This window comes from Onychostoma macrolepis, chromosome 24 (genome assembly GCF_012432095.1).
Source record: "Onychostoma macrolepis isolate SWU-2019 chromosome 24, ASM1243209v1, whole genome shotgun sequence".
NCBI lineage: Eukaryota > Metazoa > Chordata > Actinopteri > Cypriniformes > Cyprinidae > Onychostoma > Onychostoma macrolepis.
In genome coordinates this window covers 27238664-27260831 of record NC_081178.1, presented here as the reverse complement: position 1 = coordinate 27260831, position 22168 = coordinate 27238664, and the positions used below count along the sequence as shown (strand labels likewise).

General features: G+C 42.3%; 1 protein-coding gene across 3 annotated transcripts in view; it reads left to right on the top strand.

Annotated features, from left to right (window-relative positions):
* Positions 1-22168, top strand: part of tmx3b (thioredoxin related transmembrane protein 3b) — a 37846-nt gene that overhangs the window by 11205 nt on the left and 4473 nt on the right. The window contains exons 1-14 of one of the 3 annotated variants that reach the window (XM_058765408.1): positions 10526-10678; positions 10772-10829; positions 11264-11303; positions 11410-11533; positions 11895-11940; positions 13787-13867; positions 14625-14724; positions 18597-18674; positions 18784-18850; positions 18950-19048; positions 20349-20406; positions 20485-20538; positions 21283-21339; positions 22143-22168. The exon at positions 22143-22168 is cut by the window's right edge and continues 104 nt beyond it. In XM_058765408.1, the coding sequence (XP_058621391.1) occupies positions 10660-10678; positions 10772-10829; positions 11264-11303; positions 11410-11533; positions 11895-11940; positions 13787-13867; positions 14625-14724; positions 18597-18674; positions 18784-18850; positions 18950-19048; positions 20349-20406; positions 20485-20538; positions 21283-21339; positions 22143-22168 (907 nt within the window). In that variant the 5' untranslated portion in view covers positions 10526-10659. Of the gene's footprint in view, positions 1-10525; positions 10679-10771; positions 10830-11263; positions 11304-11409; positions 11534-11894; positions 11941-13786; positions 13868-14624; positions 14725-18596; positions 18675-18783; positions 18851-18949; positions 19049-20348; positions 20407-20484; positions 20539-21282; positions 21340-22142 lie in introns of those variants that run through there. The other 2 variants (XM_058765409.1, XM_058765410.1) reach the window with 2 other exon arrangements.

Sequence of the window (22168 nt, the reverse complement as noted above, 5' to 3'; positions counted from 1 at the left end):
GCTGGGCCTTATGGCAGCAGCTTCGCCAGTACTTCAGTTGGGCCTGCTTCACATGCGACCCATCCAGTTCTGGCTGAAGCAGAGGGTTCCATCCGCGGCTTGGTGTCACGGTCGCCATCGCATAACGGTGACCTGTGTATCAGCCCTGGCCCGTTGGAGGGACCCCCTCTGGCTGAAGTGGGGTGCGATCTTAGACACGGCGCACAGAAGGAAGGTTGTCATTTGCGGTCTATCGTTGTGTTATGGCGAGCGCTCGTTGCTGCTGTTATTAGTTCTCTCTTGGCGCTCGTGGACAATGCGCATCTTCACACAGATGATCGAGCGCTTTGTTCTGGTAAAAGCACGAAACAAAATGCACACAATCGTGTCTTTGCTCTTGATATACAATCACTGATGAACACCACTTTGGTTTTAATGAGAAAAAAAAAACAAAAAAAACTATACGAGGGTGGATTCGAACCCCGAACCTCAGAATTGCTTGACAAAAGTTCTACCGCTGGATCATTACAGCACACAAGTATTTGTCACATATTTATATATTTATTCACTACTGTGAAGACTCTTGGCATGAATTACATTATATTATTAATATTTCTATATTAATATAGTAACTTTATCGCCAGGGGCCTGCTTGCGATGTGGGCCGGCCACGGTGCGCTGCGGGTACTGCCTGCACTGTCTGTAGTTACGCCACTGCTCAGGAGTCACTCTTGTCTACATCTGCTCCGGCGCTGAAACAGCTGATGACAGCTCACTCAGGGCGGGTCTGAGGTAAGACACCAGTGCAGTCTGTGCTGAAACACTGCTGTCAATCAAACTATCGCGGGCGGGGCCTCCGTCCGTGTCACGCCACACGGACAGACGGCTCGATTTGAGAAAGGGGTAAAGATTTAACGAGATTACAAAAAAAAACACTGGGTGGATCTTTATCATTATAGGGTGGTTGTGTACAGTTTCAGTTCAAACAACTTGTAAAAGTGCATGTAGCATTATATGACCCCTTTAAGCATCTCATTTTTTATGTTGTCAGGGCCACAGGATTTCTTACATTTGAGGGATTTCAGTTTTCCACTAAGTTCTTGTTGGGTTATAGGATAATCTAGTGCAGTGGTTCTCAACTGGTTTGACCTTGGGACCCACGTTTTCCCATGGTCATCAAGCCGCGACCCACTTACCATCTATATACAGTGTATATATGTGTGTGTGTGTGCGTGTGTGTGTGTTAAATAACAAAATATTAATAAATGTGTTAAAAAACAAAACAAAGCCAATTTATTTCACAAAAATTAAGTTAAGACTGTTAAGAATATGATTAATACTGAATGAACAGCCTATAAGTTAAGGCTATTAAATAGCAGGCCCAAACTAGTTTTTGTTAATACAGTTAAGTTGATTTGAGCCACCTCAGTCATTTAAACATACACAAAATGACATAAAGTGAAAATAACATTGTATTTTTGGCTTATGGAAACAACAGTTACCATGGTGAATATACAATACTAACATGAACTGCTAATGAAACGTGGAACATGCTCCAGAATAGAATGAATATCATATCTTCATGCAAATCCTTCTCAGCTAACACAGGCAGCACCAGTTATATTTCACGCGCTGCATGTTTCTGCGCTTTAGTGAATTGATCCACAGCGCGGCGCGTTCTATATGAGAGTGCGCTACGAGCACAATAACGTCTGACAAGACTGGATAGTTCGTTTGTCTGAGGTGAGAGAATTATTTCATGTTAAGAAAATAACGACAGAATAATGACACTGACATTAAGCCTGTCAACATCACATCTGACCGCAGATACTGAATCTGGACAGCGCGTTTTTCTCAGACATTCTTTACTTAAACTGCATCTGACAGAAGTGTCAACAGCTTTCATGCACGTCTTTTAAAATAAAAGTCTCGCATCAGAAAAACATTAAGAATTACGTTTTTTGTAGCTGATGTCGTTTCTTTGGCCGCACACTCCGCGACCCACCAGTTGAGAAACACTGATCTACTGAATTTTGGTTGTTTTTGACACGATTCAAGAGCAGTCAATTTTTCAAGGACTTTTAACTGGTTGGGATTATTCAGAGGGTCAGTTTGATGTGTATAGAGCTTCTCAAAATAATCTTTCCCAATCTGACCATCTTGTATGGCTAGTTGTTGTGGCTTTGTATTGTTTAGACTGTTCCAAGTGCTCCAGAACTGACCCAACTGTGTTTTCCATCTTCTGAAGTGTGTTGTGATAATAATCTAATTTCTTCTGTCTCAGTGTGTGTTTGTATTGTTTCAGAACTTCTGAGTGCTTTAAGCGTAATTCTGAGTTGACTGGATCTTTGTGTATTTGATTTGAAATTAATCGTAGCTCACAGAAGTGACAGAATGGTGTGGAATAAAGGTAAATTTTGTGAAAAATAATGTGTTCTTTTAACAAACGATGCATTAACACATGTTAGACTGCACCCCATAAACACAATCAAGCCTAGAAAAAAACCAGTCAACCACCCCTTTAATATATGTTTCAGCAGCATTACGAGTCCATCTATATGGTGTTTTGAGCTTATGTAGATGAATTGGCTTTTTATGAATTTCTCTTGATTTGATGTTTTCACCTTTAATGCAGAGATTGATCTGGCTGTGATCAGACGGGTGACTGGGCTTTGACGGTAAGTGCACTGAAATGGGAGGGGCTTATATCTGATATGGTATAATCTACAACACTGTTGCTGAGATTTGAGCTATAGGTGAATTGTCCACAGGAATCTCCTTTGATTCTACCATTGAGGATATAAAGACCTCTTTCCCCTGCCTATTGACTGCAGTATCCTGGTTGTTTCTTCGAGGTAGAGTACTGAAGAGATCTCGGGGTAAATGTGTGAACAGATGTTTATCTCCCGAGTTATCAATATAGTCCAATTCTGAACCAGTTCGAGCATTTAGATCTCCACATAGCAAGAGTTTGATATTGATTAATTTCTCCCTGTAAAGTGTAAAATACTTCGTTGTCGTAGTATGGAGAATCTGATGGAGGAATATAAATTCCACAGATGAAAAGGTCTTTTTCTAGAATTCCAAAGCTTTTATCCAATTTTAACCAAATGTGATTTCTGCCTTGCTGTACTGGTGATGTAAAGGGGGCAAGGTTATGTTTTATCCATATGACTAAACCTCCAGAATCTCTACCACGGTGTACTGAGTTGAGTTTCCAGGAGGACGCTATGATTTCAGAGTAACTTGCAGGACACTGAGTGGACACATCTGATCTACACCATGTTTCTGTTAGAATTAGGATGTCAACATTTGTGATGCTGTTTAAAAAATCTGTGTTTGTGCTTTTTGATCCAAATGTTTTAGAGCACAAACCCTGAATATTCCAAAAGCTAATATTTAACATTTTTATATGATCAGCGATTTAAGAAATACTGCTGTTTATCTGAAGGCAACCCCCAAAAAATTTTTATAAATAAAATAAAATAAATATTAAAATAAAACAAAACAAAATAACAAAGTAATAGTAATAATAGAGCAAGTAAAAAGGTAGTCATACTGATTAAAATAAATCATTGTGAATAATTACTTAAAATAATAACAGTAATAATATAGTAATCGAAAATAAAAATAATCACAATTATAATAATCATTGTGTTGTGATCAATCATTGTAGATTTCAGTTGAGCATTTTGTTGCGGAGAAGGTTTAGCAGTGGTTTAATTTCTCCCACATCAGTAATGGACAGTTCCTGAGCCGCTGCTGCTGAAGGTGTCGCTGTGATCTGAGCGTAGCTGGGTCTCTGCTGGGACGGGCCTTCAGTGTACGGCTGCTTCTCTTGCTGTCTGTGAGACCAGCCTGAAGTCATGGGTTGTCTGTGAAGGTCTTGTGGTGGTCTTGAGCGAGCTGAAGGTCCGGATGGCTCGAACGGTTGCATTCTCACATTTCTTTTTGCTCCTTTATAGCCACTTGTTGGGAAGCGTCCAAGAGCAACATCTTTGATAGCTTTGGCAAAAATCCTGACTCCATCCTGATTGAGGTGGAGCCCGTCATACAGGTGCCATGGTCTTATAGAGCTGTGATGGACTAGATGCACGTTGGGCAGACTGGAACAGGAGTGACGGACCTCTTCGCTGATCTTATCAATCACAGAGGGTGGGACGTCCAGCCGTGGGAGCAAGCTGGAGACCAGTACACGTGACCTGGGGAATGTCTGTGAGGCTTTCTGTGCCATCTCATGCATTGCCTTGGCTGTACCTTCATTTAAACTATGGAGGTCATTTGCGGGCTGCCGAGATCATCACTAGTGAGCAGTTCATGAACACGTTTAGTGTTTCTGCAGTGGAGCGCTAGAACTGTCTGGGGTTCAATGTTGTTTCCGACTGAGTCCATCAGAAGCACTGATTCATCTGGGCGGCTGAGCATTAGCTGCTTTAGTTCTGACACCTCCATCTCTAGAAGAGCCATGTTCTCAGGAAGACACCGGAGATAACTGGACGCATGTGTGGCCTGCTCAGTCATCGGTTCATCAGATGGGACCGGAGGTGTGCTGACCGGAGAGCAGGCCAGCAGTTCATTCTCATCTTCAGATTCTTCCTCTTTAACACTGCAAGGTGTTTGCTCCTCAACTGTCTGCTTTAAAAGGGGAAATGATTTTTCGAAAGCTTGGAGACTAGCTTCATTCCCTTGAATTAAGACCGTTCCACTGTTGTACAGATTGATGGACTGGAAATGGGAAGAGTGGTCAGATCTGACTTCCTTTACAGATTCCCTTCTTAGTGTGGGGGAAATGTTCACTAATAACTCTTTTCCATACGAGGTTCCTCTCTGTATAGAAGATCAGGTTTGTCAACATAAAGAGATTCAGGATGTTCATGTAACAGTGTTTATTTAAATGCCTTTCTTTTGTCTCCTTTAATGTCTGCAGGATAAACGATCTCCATGCAACCGCTGAATGTGTCCGTTATTGACAGCTGAGATTTATATGATGCTGGTAATTGTTAATAATGAAAATAATATATGTAATATATTTATATTATATATAAATCTTCTTAATGCGGTACTGTAATGTTGATGTGGGCTATATTTGTCTCTTCTTGAGCTTGCGGCGCTGTACTGTACTGATGATCGCTCTCTCAGCTGCCGATGCTGTTGTGAATCACAGCTGTGGCTCCTCCAGTGACGTGACTGAAAGTTATCGCTTTGTTTCTGTACTCTTATATTTCCATAAGTGTTAAACACAGGGTTTTATGAGCTTTTGCCTCAATTAACAGCAGTACTTTATGTGATTTTAATAGGAGCTCATATCTATTGCATCTGTTCAGAATGTTGCTTTCGTCTTCTTTCTTCTAGCTAATAACTTCAGTAGCATTAGTGTGCGGATCAATGAATGCAGGAGAAGGGAGAGATAACACAGATGTGTGTGTGTGTACAGCAGTTAAACCCAATACAATGTTTATATCTCCTTGTTTCAGATGATGAGATACATGAGAACTCCTGACCAGCCTTGTGGACTGAAAGTCAATAGAACTCTGCCCAAAACACAATAGAAAATGTAATGGTTTTAATGGTTATAATGAGAATTGTATTGGTTTTTATGGAAACTATAATGGTGTCTACTGGTATGTGATGGATTATTGGTGGGATGTTAAATCCTGTTGGAAAAATGCCCAAAACACACTACAAAAAGTAATTTTGTAATGGTTTTACTGTAAAAAGCTAATGGCTTATAATGGTGTTTTAATGGAAACCATTGGAATTTCTGTGATGGTTTCTATTGAGCTTCTATTGTTTTTGTTTTGTTTTTTTAGCAGGGCTAGGGAATTTTAAAACAGGCACTCTTAAATGTGCTGTAAGAAAAAGTGATGAGGACGATGAAGATCTTGATGAAGATGTTTATTGCAGCATAGCAGTGACAAAGCACATGTAGTACCTTGGGTTCAGCGGAGTCGGAATGAACCCAGAACATCCTAAGCACAAACCTTTTATACAGTTACAGTTGCTCCTGTTATTACAGCTGTGGTCTGCATGTTAATTAAGGTCTGACACCCCTTTGTCTGAGGTAGTTCTCGGTGTCCCACACCCGCACCCATTCTACAATTGGTGACCATTTGCTCAGTCAAGTCAAGTCAAGTCAAGTTGAGCTTTATTGTCATTCCGCTACATGCGGGGCATACAGTGGAACGAAATGTTGTGCCTCACAGGACCACGGTGCTACATAAATACAGGCATACAACAATGGAGTAAGACAATATAAACCTATACACAACTATCCTACTGATAGATTTTGACTATAAATATACTATCTATAAAAAGTACCTATACAAACTAAAAAATACAAACTATACAAACTATACGAATGCTTCAGATAAGTACTGTACATGTGCAAGGAGAAACATTGAGTTCAAGCAGCTGGCTGGGGAACAGTGCAGGATGATTTGTAGTGCATGAGCATGTAAACATACATATATTACGGAGTTCTTTTTGTGGGATTTATGTACACACAGCAGTGTGTGTGAAAAGTGACTAGTGCGCATAGAGGAGGAGAGTGTGCTACTACAGGTGGTTTGTACAGGCCCACTCACCTGTGTGTAGCACACTTGAATTGCACGTTACATGTTTCAGGAGGTAGGGGTTTGTATGGGGGTTCAGAGAGGGGCGGGGTGATTTGAGTTCAGGGCTCTCACAGCCTGGGGAAAAAGCTGTTGAGCAGTCTGGCAGAGCGGGCTCTGATGCTCCGCACCGTCTTCCTGATGGTAGGAGCTGGAAGAGACTGTGGGAGGGTGTGTGGAGTCCTTCACGATACTATTGGCTTTGCTGGAGCATCGTGTGAGGAAAATATCCAGGATGGAGGGAGAGGGGCACCGATGATCCTTGCAGCGGTGTTCACTGTCCGTTGTAGGGTCTTGCGGTCTGCTGCGGTACAGTTCCCGTACCAGACAGTGATGCAGCTGGTCAGCACACTCTCAATGGTGCCCCTGTAGAAAGTGGTGAGGATGGGTGGAGGGAGACTTGCTCTTTTCAGCCGGCGGAGGAAGTGTAGGCGCTGTTGTGCCTTCTTGGAGAGTGACATGGTGTTGGTGGACCAGGTGAGATCCTCTGTGATGTGCACCCCCAGGAATTTAGTGCTGCTGACTCTCTCCACAGGCGAGCTGTCGATGGTCAGTGGGGGGTGATCACCGGAGTTTCTCCTGAAGTCCATCACAACCTCCTTTGTCTTACTCACATTGAGGGACAGGTTGTTAGTGCCACACCATTCAGCCAGCTGTGCCACTTCCTCTCTGTAGTGCGTTTCATCGTTGTTGCTGATGAGGCCTACCACTGTTGTGTCATCAGCGAACTTGATGATGTGGTTGGAGCTGGACTTGGCAGTGCAGTCGTGGGTCAGCAGCGTGAAGAGCAGCGGGCTGAGCACACAGCCTTGTGGGGCACCTGTGTTCAGTGTGGTAGTGCTCGAGGTGTTGTGGCCGACACGGACTGACTGAGGTCTTCCGGTTAGAAAGTCCAGGATCCAATTGCAGAGGGAATTGTTAAGGCCCAGCAGGTTGAGTTTATTTATGAGCTGTTGTGGGATTATTGTGTTGAATGCTGAGCTGAAGTCAATGAACAACATTCTAACATAAGAGTCTTTGTTTTCTAGGTGGGTAAGAGCCAGGTGGAGGGTGGAGGAAATTGCATCGTCCGTAGAGCGGTTCGGACGGTATGCAAACTGGAGCGGATCGAGTGTGTTGGGGAGGCTGGTTTTGATGTTGTGCATGACTAACCTCTCAAAGCACTTCATTATGATTGGAGTCAGTGCTATGGGACGGTAGTCATTTAGACAGGACACAGGTGATTTCTTTGGTACCGGTATGATTGTTGTGGATTTGAGACATGTGGGGACGACTGCCTGGCTCAGCGAGGTGTTGAAGATATCTGTTAGGACATCTGTCAGCTGTGCAGCACAGTCTTTCAGTACACGGCCAGGTATGTTGTCGGGACCCGCAGCCTTGCGTGGGTTGATCCTAGATAGGGACTTCCTTACGTCGGCTGGAGACAGACAGAGCGCCTGGTCGTTGGGAGGTGTGGGCAGTTTTTGTGCAGGTGTGTCATTCTGCATTTCAAACCGTGAGTAAAAGTGGTTGAGTGTATCTGGGAGGGATGTGTCATCATCACAGGCCTGTGGCGGGGGCTTGTAGTCTGTGATGGTCAGGATGTGATCATCACAAATGGTCTACAAACAACATAACTGTTGACTTTCTTCTTTTCTATAATAATTAAGCCATTTTGGGAAATGAGCATGATCAAACATATTGTGGAGTGGAAGCTGGGTCGAGGCAGACTATAATTTCTTACAGTGCATTGAAAATTGCCAGCTGATAAAACCTGTGCTCCAGGGACCATATTCTTAAGATAAACTGTAACTGGCCGAGTTAAACGATTAACACTAAACAGTAGAAAACCAGTCCAGTCTCCCCAGCTGTAAATGTCATTGGCTGTTAAAGTCTTATAATAAATTGACATGTTGATATCTCATAAGCAGTCTTTCTGGTTGCTCTCAGTTACACAGATGCATATTGTATGAATTAGTGAGTGTTATTATGGGGTGTCGCTTTGGGACGGTGAGTATGAGTCTGGAAGGAAAAATCTAAGTATGCCCACAACAAAAAAACTAGACTACACCACCGCTCAAAACTATATATTTTTCTTCACTAAAATACAAACTTTTAGGGCATAGTAGAAGGATTGTGTGTTTGTTTTACAGTGAGAAATATAAGCCTATTCAAAAGAAAAAATATATAAATAAGTTACAGGGTGCAATGCAATGGTAAAAGGGTTCCAATTTATGCAACAATGTTATGTGTGCTCAACTTCTACCTTTACACTTGTTTAAAACATTACTTTTTTTAGGTGAGATAATGGAGAAAGTTGTTGTTTTGGAATCAGACCATTGCATTCTACGAATGTGAAGCTTTCGCAAATTATTTAAGTCGGTGTCCTCCACTCTGTGTACAGGTGCTGGTCATATAATTAGAATATCATCAAAAAGTTGATTTCACTAATTCCATTCAAAAAGTGAAACTCGTATATTATATTCATTCATTACACACAGACTGATATATTTCAAATGTTTATTTCTTTTAATTTTGATGATTATAACTGACAACTAAGGAAAATCCCAAGTTCAGTATCTCAGAAAATTAGAATATTACTTAAGACCAATACAAAGAAAGGATTCTTAGAAATCTTGGCCAACTGAAAAGTATGAAAATGAAAAGTATGAGCATGTACAGCACTCAATACTTAGTTGGGGCTCCTTTTGCCTGAATTACTGCAGCAATGCGGCGTGGCATGGAGTCGATCAGTCTGTGGCACTGCTCAGGTGTTATGAGAGCCCAGGTTGCTCTGATAGTGGCCTTCAGCTCTTCTGCATTGTTGGGTCTGGTGTCTCTCATCTTCCTCTTGAGATTCTCTCTGGGGTTCAGGTCAGGTGAGTTTGCTGGCCAATTAAGAACACGGATACCATGGTCCTTAAACCAGATACTGGTTGCTTTGGCACTGTGTGCAGGTGCCACGTCCTGTTGGAAAATGAAATCTGCATCTCCATAAAGTTGGTCAGCAGCAGGAAGCATGAAGTGCTCTAAAATCTCCTGGTAGATGGCTGCGTTGACCTTGGACCTCAGAAAACACAGTGGACCAACACCAGCAGATGACATGGCAGCCCAAACCATCACTGACTGTGGAAACTTCACACTGGACTTCAAGCAACATGGATTCTGTGCCTTTCCACTCTTCCTTCAGACTCTGGGACCTTGATTTCCAAATGAAATGTAAAATTTACTTTCATCAGAGAACATAACTTTGGACCACTGAGCAACAGTCCAGTCCTTTTGTCTTTAGCCCAGGCGAGACGCTTCTGACGCTGTCTGTTGTTCAAGAGTGGCTTGACAAGGAATGCGACAGCTGAAACCCATGTCTTGCATACGTCTGTGTGCAGTGGTTCTTGAAGCACTGACTCCAGCTGCAGTCCACTCTTTGGGTTTTGTTTCACAATCCTCTCCAGGGTGCGGCTATCCCTATTGCTTGTATTCTTTTCCTTCCCTTCGCCTCTCTATTAACTGTGAACAACCAGCCTCTTTTGCAATGACCTTTTGTGTCTTGCCCTCCTTGTGCAACGTGTCAATGGTCGTCTTTTGGACAACTGTCAAGTCAGCAGTCTTCCCCATGATTGTGTAGCCTACAGAACTAGACTGAGAGACCATTTAAAGGCCTTTGCAGGTGTTTTGAGTTAATTAGCTGATTAGAGTGTGGCACCAGGTGTCTTCAATATTGAACCTTTTCACAATATTCTAATTTTCTGAGATACTGAATTTGGGATTTTCCTTAGTTGTCAGTTATAATCATCAAAATGAAAAGAAATAAACATTTGAAATATATCAGTCTGTGTGTAATGAATGAATATAATATACAAGTTTCACTTTTTGAGTGGAATTAGTGAAATAAATCAACTTTTTGATGATATTCTAGTTATATGACCAGCACCTGTAGTGTGCTGCGTGTCATGCAGTGTTTAGGGAGCGAGAGCGAATCGGACGCAGCGTGACGCAGCTTCAGCGTTTAGACTGGAAGCGCATGGCGTCACTGCGCATGCGCCGCTGCTGCTTTTCGCATTTCCTGTTGATGCGCTGCTGACTCGGAGCCATGGCGCTGCTCAGAGCGGGTACACACTCTTCATATCTCTCATATCTCTTTATATCTGTCCGTCATCATCAATCAGATCGGCGTCTGACGCTGCGATTGTGTGTGTTTGCAGTTTTCTCTTCTCTTCTCTTCAGTTCCGCGTTTGCTTTGGTGCAGGACCTCGATGACACGTGAGATATTCCTTCTCCTTTAATATATTCTTTCGGAGTCGTTGTTATAATGTGTACAATGTTTTGAGAAAGGTCGACAGAGTTGGGCTCGTTGTGTGAACAGTCCTGAGTTTATCGCAGTGTGCATGAGTGAAGGCTGTGTGAAGATCCGATGCTTTGACTCGGTTCATATTCATATTCATATTCATACAGTATCTGACAGCTGCAGGTCTGAATATGAAGCGCTGGCCTGTGTGTGTTCATCACTTACTGATGCTCTCATATTGCTCTTGCAAACCTGACTGTGATTCAGTGCTTAATTCAGACAGATTAAACCTCATGAAATCACTTGACCAGTAGTTTTCTTTCTGTTCTGACCAGTTTCCTTTGGTTCGTGAGTTTATAAGATGTCGGTCAAAAGTTAATGCAAATCCTGTTTGTTTGTCTTTGTTCAGGTTTAAAGACAGCAGGATGGAGGACGTCTGGCTGGTGGATGTGAGTCAAACACTCACGATCTAATGTAAAGCTGTGTGTGTGTGCATGTGCATGTGTGTGTGTGTGTGTGTGTGTGTGTGTTTGATTGGTCTGTGTTGTGCTGTAGTTCTACGCGCCGTGGTGTGGATACTGTAAGAAGCTGGAGCCGATCTGGCTGGAGGTGGGAGCGGAGCTGACCCGCTCTGGGTCGCCGGTCCGAGTCGGAAAAATGGACGCCACCGCATATTCAGGTGAGAACCAGCAATGAATGCTCGACTCTATCATGATATACTGTGTGCAGTCACGCTTGTGGATGACGCAATCAAACATACTGTGTTTGAAATAACTATATTAAAGCTTAAATAATTGTTGTAATTAATCACTGAAGTCAGTTATAATGTTCTTTGCTAGTTTTCTGTATATAATTTACTCACTCTTTGAATAACTGGAAAAGGAAGCGTTTTAATTAGTAACTTTCAATGTTTTTATTAAATGCATGATAATATGGTGTATCGGTGATCTGGTGCAACACTAGCCTGGGCTTTGGTCAGATACAGTAACACACGTGGTTCAGATCTCTGCTGATGGTCATGTGATGTGTGTGTGATGCAGGTGTGGCGTCAGAGTTCGGCGTGCGAGGGTATCCCACCATTAAACTGTGAGTCTTTCTGCAGCGTTCCTCTCACGCTAATACATGTGCAGATGTGTGTCTAGTTAGTCATGGGCTGACCAAACAATCTGGTGACTAACTGATCTTAAGAAAGCGTGTAGAATAATGCTTAGTCCTGATTGGACGTGTTTCTACACCAGATGACAAATCCCTGACAGGGAACCGATGTTATATCTCTGTTGTATTTCTCTGCTTCTGACACGAAGCACAAATGGATTTGCACCAGTCGTCTATTTTAAATCCTTACTGTAGACAACAAGGAAACTGCAAAGAAACATCATTTCACCGAAAGGTCTTTTATTTCCAAAAATCATTAACCAAAAAATCTGTCGCCTCACCAAAAAGTAAAATGGATGCAATCCAGTCGTTAGACAACACTATTTACATCAAGAATCAAAAAGTGTGTGCCGTCAGTAAATGAGTTGGCGTGTTTGCTCAGGAAACACAGTCATGATGAAGCAGAAGACACGAGGCCAGCAGATCCGAGCGCTGTAATAGTGCTGCGGCGCTGACTCCGTCTCAGAGACTCTTGCTGACCGACCAAACCCTGCTGTTTGCCTCCAGAGCTGATGTGAGATGTGGGATCACTCTGTGATTCACTGTCATTGTATGGACGAGTGTGAGTCTGAAAATGAAAGAGGCTCACAACGATAACTTATAAAAGGCTATTGTCTGTTATGGCCACTGATATGTTGTGTATAATGTGCAGTGGGTCTCTGCCCCGAGTGTGAAGTGTGTTTCAGTCTCGCTGAGCATCAGACTGCTGTTAGTACTGAAGTGTGTGTGTGTGTGTGTGTGTGTGTGTGTGAATCCCGTCAGACGCAGGCCTGGTTTCTGGGGACCGAGGTGTTGATGAAATTCCTCATGAGGCTAACAAGTCTCCTAATGAAGGACAGAGTCCCTCTCACAAGAATATGTGAAAAGTGCATTTATGTAACTGTATATATTTATTTGATCTGTATGATTGGTTTGATGGTCCGGCTGGGGTTGATATCTGTCGGTCATAACCTCGTCCAGCCGCTGAAGCCGAAGCAGGGCTCAGATCTGTGTGTCGGGTCGGTCCGAGACTCTCGCTCTCTGGAGGACACTGGAAGAGTCTTGTGTACTTCTGTTACCGGAGTAAATGCTCCTGTTTGGCTGTTGCTCCTCACCAGTTGCTGGGTGATAACGTATTGCATCATTTGCATGACAGCAGAGGGTTAATCATCTATAGATTATAGAGTTACATATACTGTCAAAATAATGTGAACACACAGTAAACAGGCAATATTTCTTTATTAAGGAGTTGTACAACCGCTTGCCTCTCAGTACAGCATCTAACGCTTAGCAGCTGGATGGAGTTTATGATCGATATCAGTCGACCCCTGCGTACCATTTAAAGCAATAATATAACAAATTAAATAAATAAAGTGTATGCAAATACACTTTCACTACTTTGAATAGACACCGTTAAAGGTTGTCTGTCAAAACATCTGCCAGTTATTAAACTGAATCACTGATTAATTAAATAAATAAAAATGAGTTAAATGATGACTGGTAAGAGTTTGAATGTGATTGGTTAATTGCACAGAGTCTTGCTGTAAGAGCATGTGCACGCTCAGGTTAGGGTTCGTGTTTCTGTTTGATCAGTGTTGCGTTACAGGTGTATGCCTCTGAAAGCTGCAGTTTTAACAGGGGTTTGTAGACGTTTATACCCACTGTACGAGTGAATTACATGCTATAGATGTGTGTCGTGGCGTCATGCGTTCGTATGGTGTATGAGGAGTCAGTGATTCAGTGGGTTGTTCTGTATTTTTATTGTTGATTTAAATAAAAGTGTGTTTCTCTCTCTCAGGCTGAAGGGGGAGATGGCATATAATTACAAGGGACCACGAACCAAAGATGACATTATCGAGTTTGCCAACAGAGTGGCTGGGTGAGAATCTAAATCAGATGCTGTCTAAACTATAGCTATATTTCTGAATTTTAAACGTATAAAGGTTTTTTTGTTTGTTTGTTTTTTCTCCAAACCTTGTTAAGGCTTTAAAAGCTAGTGCATGTAATTTATCTACGGTTATAAATCATCTGTGCGTTGTTTCCTACGATGTGTTTTTGCAGCAGTCTCGCCTCCATAACTGATCTTGAGCTCACATTAAACAAAGTGATTGTATTAAACACTACTACCTTTTTAAAGTTAACCTTTTATTATGTAAAACTCTTGTGAATATGGCCTTAGTAAAGTGAAAGTGTGTAGAGCGTAGTATTGATTTGCAGTGCAGTAAACACTACATGTGTATCAGTTTCTCAGTATATTATCAGATTGAGCTGCGATCTTAAACATCGGGGATGGACAGTCCTGCTTCTGTGTGCAGATCCCTAAATAAACAGCTGATCAAGATTACTAGAAAAGTCCCTGCGTCCCAGTTCACGTGCTCTCCACCCTAAGTAGTGTGTGAGAGAGGAATGAGTGTGTTCCACATCACAGCGTTGAGATGAGTAACCCACAGCGTTTCACGGCACGCTTATGATGTGATAGTTTGCTCCAAAACCTCCCTGCTCTTCTGCTGCACGTGCTTTACCTGCAAAAACAGTGCATGCTTTAGTAGTGTACGGAGGTGAACTGGGACGCAGCTGCACTCCGCTGGGTTAGCTTAGGAAAGTCATTTTCTGATGACCGTGTGTGTGTGTTTCAGGCCAGCCGTGCGCTCGCTGCCCAGCAGAAAGATGTTTGAGCACGTCTTGAAGAGGCACAGTGTGCTGTTTGTGTATGTCGGAAGCGAGTCTCCTCTGAAAGTGAGCTGCTCAATCCGTCTTCATATCTACACTTAACTAAAGTTAACATGTGAATGTGTGCTGAATCTCATCTGTGTGTCTCCTTTAATAACTCATTTAATATTCTTTGATGTTCCTTCACACTATTCATTTTGGAGCAAACCATATATATTAGATATGGATATAATCCTCAATTAGAGATTCATCAATTCTAGAGATGCACTGATTGCAACTTTCTTGGACGATTCAGAATATATATATATATCCAGTGACTCGCTTTTTTTCAATGCAACATTTTATTTTCATTAATTAAATTATTAAACATTATAATTTCCCCCAAACTGCACTAGTTACAGATGTTTACACTTAAACAAAATAAAGTGCTTTATGACTGGAAAAAGGTCGAAATGAGTTGCTGTATATATAAAAAAAAAAAAAAACAGATGTAATTTCCCAATATGTTTATAAATAAGCATTTTTTCCTAACTTTATTAAATGTCATCTTTCAAATCAAATTCATACATTGTATCAATTAATTCAGTTACAATAATAATAAAGTGTAGAGTTGTTACCGTTCAAATGAAATCCGTATCAAACTCATCTTTCCACTGCAGGACACACAGAAGCTGCATCTGAAGTGACATTAGATGTATTTACAGACTGTTTGATGAAGCTGAGGTGCCATAAATGCATTTACACTGCAGAATTTCAAATGCATAAATAAATGTCATAAGAATAATATTAAAAAATACTTTTTTTTGAACATACAATTAAGAAATGTTTGTAAAGATGCAACAATACTTTTATATATAAAACAAACCACCAGAAGGTGTCTTAATGAGTGAGTCATTTAGTCATTCATTCAACCGATTCGTTTAAACGGCTGATTCATTCAGAAGCGAAGCAAGTGACTGTTTATGAATGTGTTACAGAATTCATTCATTCATTCATTCATGTAGATTCATTCATTCGCCACAGCCATTATCACCCTGCGGCCCAAGACCGGTCACCCACGGAAGCTAAGCAGGGTTGAGCTGGTCAGTAGCTGGATGGGAGACTCCTGGGAAAACTAGGTTGCTGCTGGTAGAGGTGTTAGTGAGGCCAGCAGGGGGCGCTCACCCTGCAGTCTGTGTGGGTCCTAAGGCCTCAGTATATTGACAGGGACACTATAATGTAAAAAAGCACCGTCTTTCGGATGAGACGTTAAACCGAGGTCCTGACTCTCTGTGGTCATTAAAAATCCCATGGCACTTCTGGTAAAGAGTAGGGGTGTAACCCCGGTGTCCTGGTCAGATTCCCTCCACTGGCCCTTGTCAATCATGGCCTCCTAATAATCCCCTCCACTTGATTGGCTCTATCTCTCTCTCCTCTCCACCTGTAGCTGGTGTGTGGCGAGCGCACTGGCGCCGGTGTCCTGTGGCTGCAGGTGGATGCTGCACACTGCTGGTGGTTGAGGAGAGACCCTCTGTATGATTGTAAAGCGCTTTGGGTGTACAGCAATACACAATAAAGCGCTATATAAATGCCTCATTCATTCATTCAGTAACCAAACACCGCTGTGTGTTAATCACAGACACCGCACAGTTCTGCTGTGGCTTTGATTGGAACTATTTTCGTCTGTGAAATTGAGCAAAAAGTGTCAATGTTTTGTCTAAAATATAAGTCACTTAATTTTTCTTAAAGGGATAGTTTACCCAAAAATGAAAATGTGATGTTTATCTGCTTGCCTCCAGGGCATCCAAGATGCTTCTTCAGTAGCACACAAACGAAGGTTTTAACTCAAACCGTTGCAGTCTGTCAGTCATATAATGCCAGTCAATGGGCACAGAATCTTTGAGAGAGAAAAAAACATGCACACAAATCCAAATTAAACCCTGCGGCTTGTGACGATGCATTGATGTCCTAAGACACGAAACGATCGGTTTGTGCGAGAAACTGAGCAGCATTTTTATAATTTTTTACCTCTGATACACCACTATGTCCAGCTGCCCTGAGCGCGTGCACGGCATCCGGTGCGTGACGTCTGTATGTGTCTGCCGTAGTTTACGCAATTTGAAAAGTCAACACTCCCGGATGAGTTCGCGAGAGCAAACGTAATCTTTTAGGTTTAAGTCGGTTTGAGCAATCAGGATAAGCGCAAGTAATTACCATTTTGATTAGCCGTCATACCCACAATCTCTGTGCACTGTGTAAACAATGAGTGCCGTATACACGCGACAGATCGCTTCCAGCGCTTGTGTAAACTACACCAGACACATACAGACGTCACGCACCGATGCCGCTGTGTCCTGAATGGCCGTTACGAGCAGCTCGAGCTCCTGTATGTGGAGGTTGACGTGGAGCAGCGTGTAAATGAACACAGTGACACTTCACTCTGAAACACGCAGCTCATCAGACTCCTGACTGGACGATCACACCAACCCAGATCACAAGTTCATTATTAGCTTTCCATCAACTTACGAACCCTGCAGGTCGTCATGAACCCGGATGGAAACACGGCCCTACACACACAACACACAGCCGACAAGATAGAGCCGAAACCCTAACCAGCCTCACATCACCTGCACAGCGCTGCTTATTACAGAGCGGTCAGATCTGCTGAGGGGACGACAGTCTGCAATCACTGTTATCTCTAAGCTTTTCATTTTTTTGTCCATAAACCTTAGTGAATGTTTTTGCTGTTGCACTCATTTTCATAAACTTTTTCATCTCCACACTCACACACACACACACTCACTCACACACACACACACACACACACACACACACACACACACACACACACACACACACACACACACACACACACACACACACACACTCACACACACACACTCACACACACACACACACACACACTCACACACACACACACACACACACACACACTCACTCACTCACACACACACACACACTCACTCACACACACACTCACACACACTCACACACACACACACACACACACACACACACACACACACACACACACACACACACACTCACACACACACACTCTCACACACACACACACACACACACACACACACACTCACACACACACACACTCACACACACACACACACACACACACTCACACACACACACTCACTCACACACACACACACACACACTCACCACACACACACACACACTCACTCACACACACACACTCACTCACACACACACACACTCACTCACTCACCACACACACACACACACACTCACTCACTCACTCACACACACACACACACACACACACACTCACACACTTGTTTTGTGAAAAGTGGGGACTCTCCATAGGCGTAATGGTTTTATACTGTACTTACTGTATGTGCTATTGTCCTACACCAACCCTACACCTAAACCTACCCCTTACAGACACACACACACACACACACACACACACACACACACACACACACAACCCTACACCTAAACCTACCCCTTACAGGAGGCTGTGCATTTCAACTTTCCACAAAAAAACCTCATTCTGAGTGATTTATAAGCGTTTTGAAAAGTGGGGACATGGGTCAATGTCCTGAGATGCCACCTTCACCTTGTAATACCTGCCATACCCTCGTCATTATACACATCTATGTCCTGACTTTTCACAAAAACACTCTCACACACACACACACACACTCACTCACTCACTCACTCACTCACTCACTCACTCACTCACTCACTCACTCACTCACTCACTCACTCACTCACTCACTCTCTCACACTCACTCACTCTCTCTCTCTCTCTCTCTCTCTCTCTCTCTCTCTCTCTCTCTCACACTCACTCACACTCTCTCTCTCTCTCTCTCTCACACACACACTCACTCTCACACACACGCACCCCTCTTTAACTCATCATTGGAGCTCATTTCGCTGTTGTGTGATTTCAGGAGAAGTACATAGAGGTGGCGTCTGAGCTCATTGTGTACACGTATTTCTTCTCTGCGTCGGAAGACGTCTTGCCAGAGGTGAGATGAACCATTTTCAGATTCTTCTGCTTGCGGTTTGATTTTATCCAGTCTGCTGTGTTTGAAACAATCTCATGAAATCTCACTGAAATGCGTTGTTCTGCTGCAGTCTGTGGCTTTGCATGAATTGCCTTCAGTGGTCGTCTTCAAAGATGGAACCTATTTCACATATGATGGTACGTGAAGAAAATCAGCATCTAATGAATGTTTGTGCAGTGCTTGACCGGTGAATTGGTCACAGAGGTCTCTGTAGTAAGATGGTTGTTGTGTTTCAGAGTATGAAGACGGCAGCTTGTCATCCTGGGTGAACCGCGAGCGGTTCCAGAGCTACCTGCCGATCGATGGATTCACGCTGTATGAGCTGGGAGAGACCGGTAAGCAGCTCTGCCGTATTCAGTTAAACCCATGTGCTGGATGCAAAACTTAACCTTAGAGCAACCGCGTTTGTGGACATACGAACATATGGAAATGATTGTTATTTTTCCATCGTGCTGGTCAAGCCGAGAACACACCACACGACTGTCGGGCGGTTCTGAATGAGTTTGGTCTCGAGGACGGATCGTGTCCAGCGGGGCTCAGTCGCTGTTCGCAGTCGGAAGATTATAATCTTAGAGTTCAAGAACCAGCTGTTGCCAGTCGTTTCACAAAGATTTTTTTTAAACATGTTTAATATTTGCGACTGACCAGCGATTGTATGATATACAGCGGAGATGCGTTCACTGTCACACATCACTCGGCATTCATTTTGTAATATTTTTTTCTTTGATTACAAGAAAAATCTTGATTGTTCTTGTCATGATTTAATTATTGTCTGTCTTTTAATCCATAAATTAACGCTGCAAATTAAATGGGTTTTGTTTTGTTCTGCAGGCGAAGACAGTATAGCCTAAATTATGTCAGTGACTTCTCCCATTTTAAATATTATCAATAGTTGTTTTATTTTGATCTGAAATCTAATAAAAGTTAAGAAAAAAATAGAATTAGTCTATAGGCCTGTCTGTAGACTACAGGCTAATTCCATTTTTCTTAAATTTTAACTTGATCAACTTAATAACAAATAGGCTAGGCTAACGAATTTTCTTCATAACGAATATACAAACATAATGAATAGCTTATTCATCTATTTTTAAAAACAAAGTTTTCATAAAAAAAATAAATCATGTATATGACAAAATAAATAAAAATATATATACACACACATACAGGTACATAAGATTATTAATATATTGTTGCTTGACTAAACATTTAAAAATAGCGCTAGAAATGAAGGGAACTGGAAAGTCATAAGCCTAGGTAATGAAATGTCTACTCAAGCATTAATTCAAAAAAGAAAGAAGCATCGGACTTGATGCAAAACATATTCAAGACGCATTGCTGTGACATTTATTAGGAACAACACCAGCATAGCAGAAAAAACCCAGTAACACTGTGACTGTCGAAGACTAGAATCTGCTGCAGTCGATGGAAACCGTCTTTAAGTGTTTTCCGCTCGTCGTGTTTCTGAGCTTCATATGAAATGATCATACATTGACTTATGATCATATATGAAACATACATTACACACACTCACAGCCTAGACTGGATTTGTGATGAATGAGAATTATTGAAAGCCTTTTTTCTGTCTCTGGGCGTCTGTCTTGATCAGGAGACTGTTCTGGTGTCTTTATCTCTCAGGTAAACTGGTGGCGATCGCCATCACTGATGAGAAGGATCCGGCGGAGCGGAGCAGCAGGTACAGAGCAGCGCTGTGTGTGTCGTGACGCTGTGAGGTCGGTGTTCTCTTCTGTGTTTAACCGGTCCGTGTGTTCAGGTTGAAAGGTCTGATCCAGAGAGCTGCTACTGAACACCGGGATCAGTTCAACAGGTGAGAGTCGTCCTGATCCCCAGCATCAGCTGCTGTTCTTCAGCTCAATCATCTGTATTCAGAGCTTCTACTGTAAACATACAATTCACAGTTTAATGTTTTTACCCGAGGAAATGATTCCCTCAAAGAAAAACCACATGAATTACTCCGTGAGTTTTCCATATTACTGCATGCTGCAGCGCTTTACAAATACTGTACTTGCAGTGTAATATGAGCTGTACGTATACATGTAATCACACAGACAGCTTCATACTTGTCTTGTGACACGATTCATCTACACTGAACTCTTTATATATACACCGCATCATATTATCACATGTATTCTGACAGTAAACATTTTACAGAGGATTTTTGACTTCTCTTTCAGTTTCAGGATGGAGTTTATTTGCAGTAAAAAGCACATTATATTAGCCAAGATGTATTAGAGTTGTGTCCCGTAATCGTCCGCGAGAGTCGTTAGTGCTCGACCCCGCGGATATATTGTGTTCTTGTTTTGTTTTTTCAGTCTGGACGGACAAATATCCAGAAGCTTGTCGTGTTTTTCCTGGTTCAACTAGACAATCGCTAGTTAACAGTCTGTAAGCTGCTCTGTTTTTGCTTTATTTCTAGAGTAGCGTAGAGTAGACATTAGAGCTGAGAGATGAACACAGTCCGGACAATCGGCCGCTGCTTCTGTCTGTGCTCGGTGTTTCTGTAATGATCAGAAGAGTTTTACAGACGTGCGTCTCTCATGCTGTCCTCCAGGGATTTCCAGTTCGGCCACATGGACGGGAACGACTATATCAACAGCCTGATCATGGGGTGAGTTTCACTGAAGACTCAGAGGTCAGGGGAAGGGGTCGTGATGTATAACATTACTGTGACAGACAGCGCTGGACAATATCATCAGAACACTGGTATCTTCAGCAGATAAAAATGGTTTTAAGTCCGTTATTTCTATCTTCTGCTGGAGTGTGTCGGGAGGAAATATCACTTTACATTCCCAAACATTCATTCAGCCATTAATTGTAATAATCCAGTGATATTTGTCTGATCTGATCATCATCAGTCTGTCTGCAGTGACATGAAGAACCAGAACAAACTGAGACTAAATCCAGAAGAACTGTGTCTCTGCTTCAAGAAACCTCCTGCGACGCTCCTGAGAAACTCTGCTCGAGTGCAGCGAGGACAAAACCTGCTTTAAACACAACACATGTGGATTTAGTTTAGTTCATAGAAGTTAATTGATAAAGAAAATATATTTATGACATTATTTTTGACAGCATTTTTACACAAGTGCCTAAAACTGTTAACAGCACTGTATCTTCGCAGGAGGTTTCTTGAAGCGTCTTGAGACACAGTTCTTCTGGATTTAGTCTCAGTTTGTTCTGGTTCTTCATGTCACTCCAGACAGACTGATGATGATCAGATCAGACAAATATCACTGGATTATTACAATTAATGGCTGAATGAATGTTTGGGAATGTAAACTGATATTTCCTCCTGACACACTCCAGCAGAAGATAGAAATAACGGACTTAAAACCATTTGTTATCTGCTGAAGATACCAGTGTTCTGATGATATTGTGCTCTGCTGTGATTGATTGAGTGCTCTTCCTCCGCAGCGAGGTGTCTGTGCCCAGCATCATCG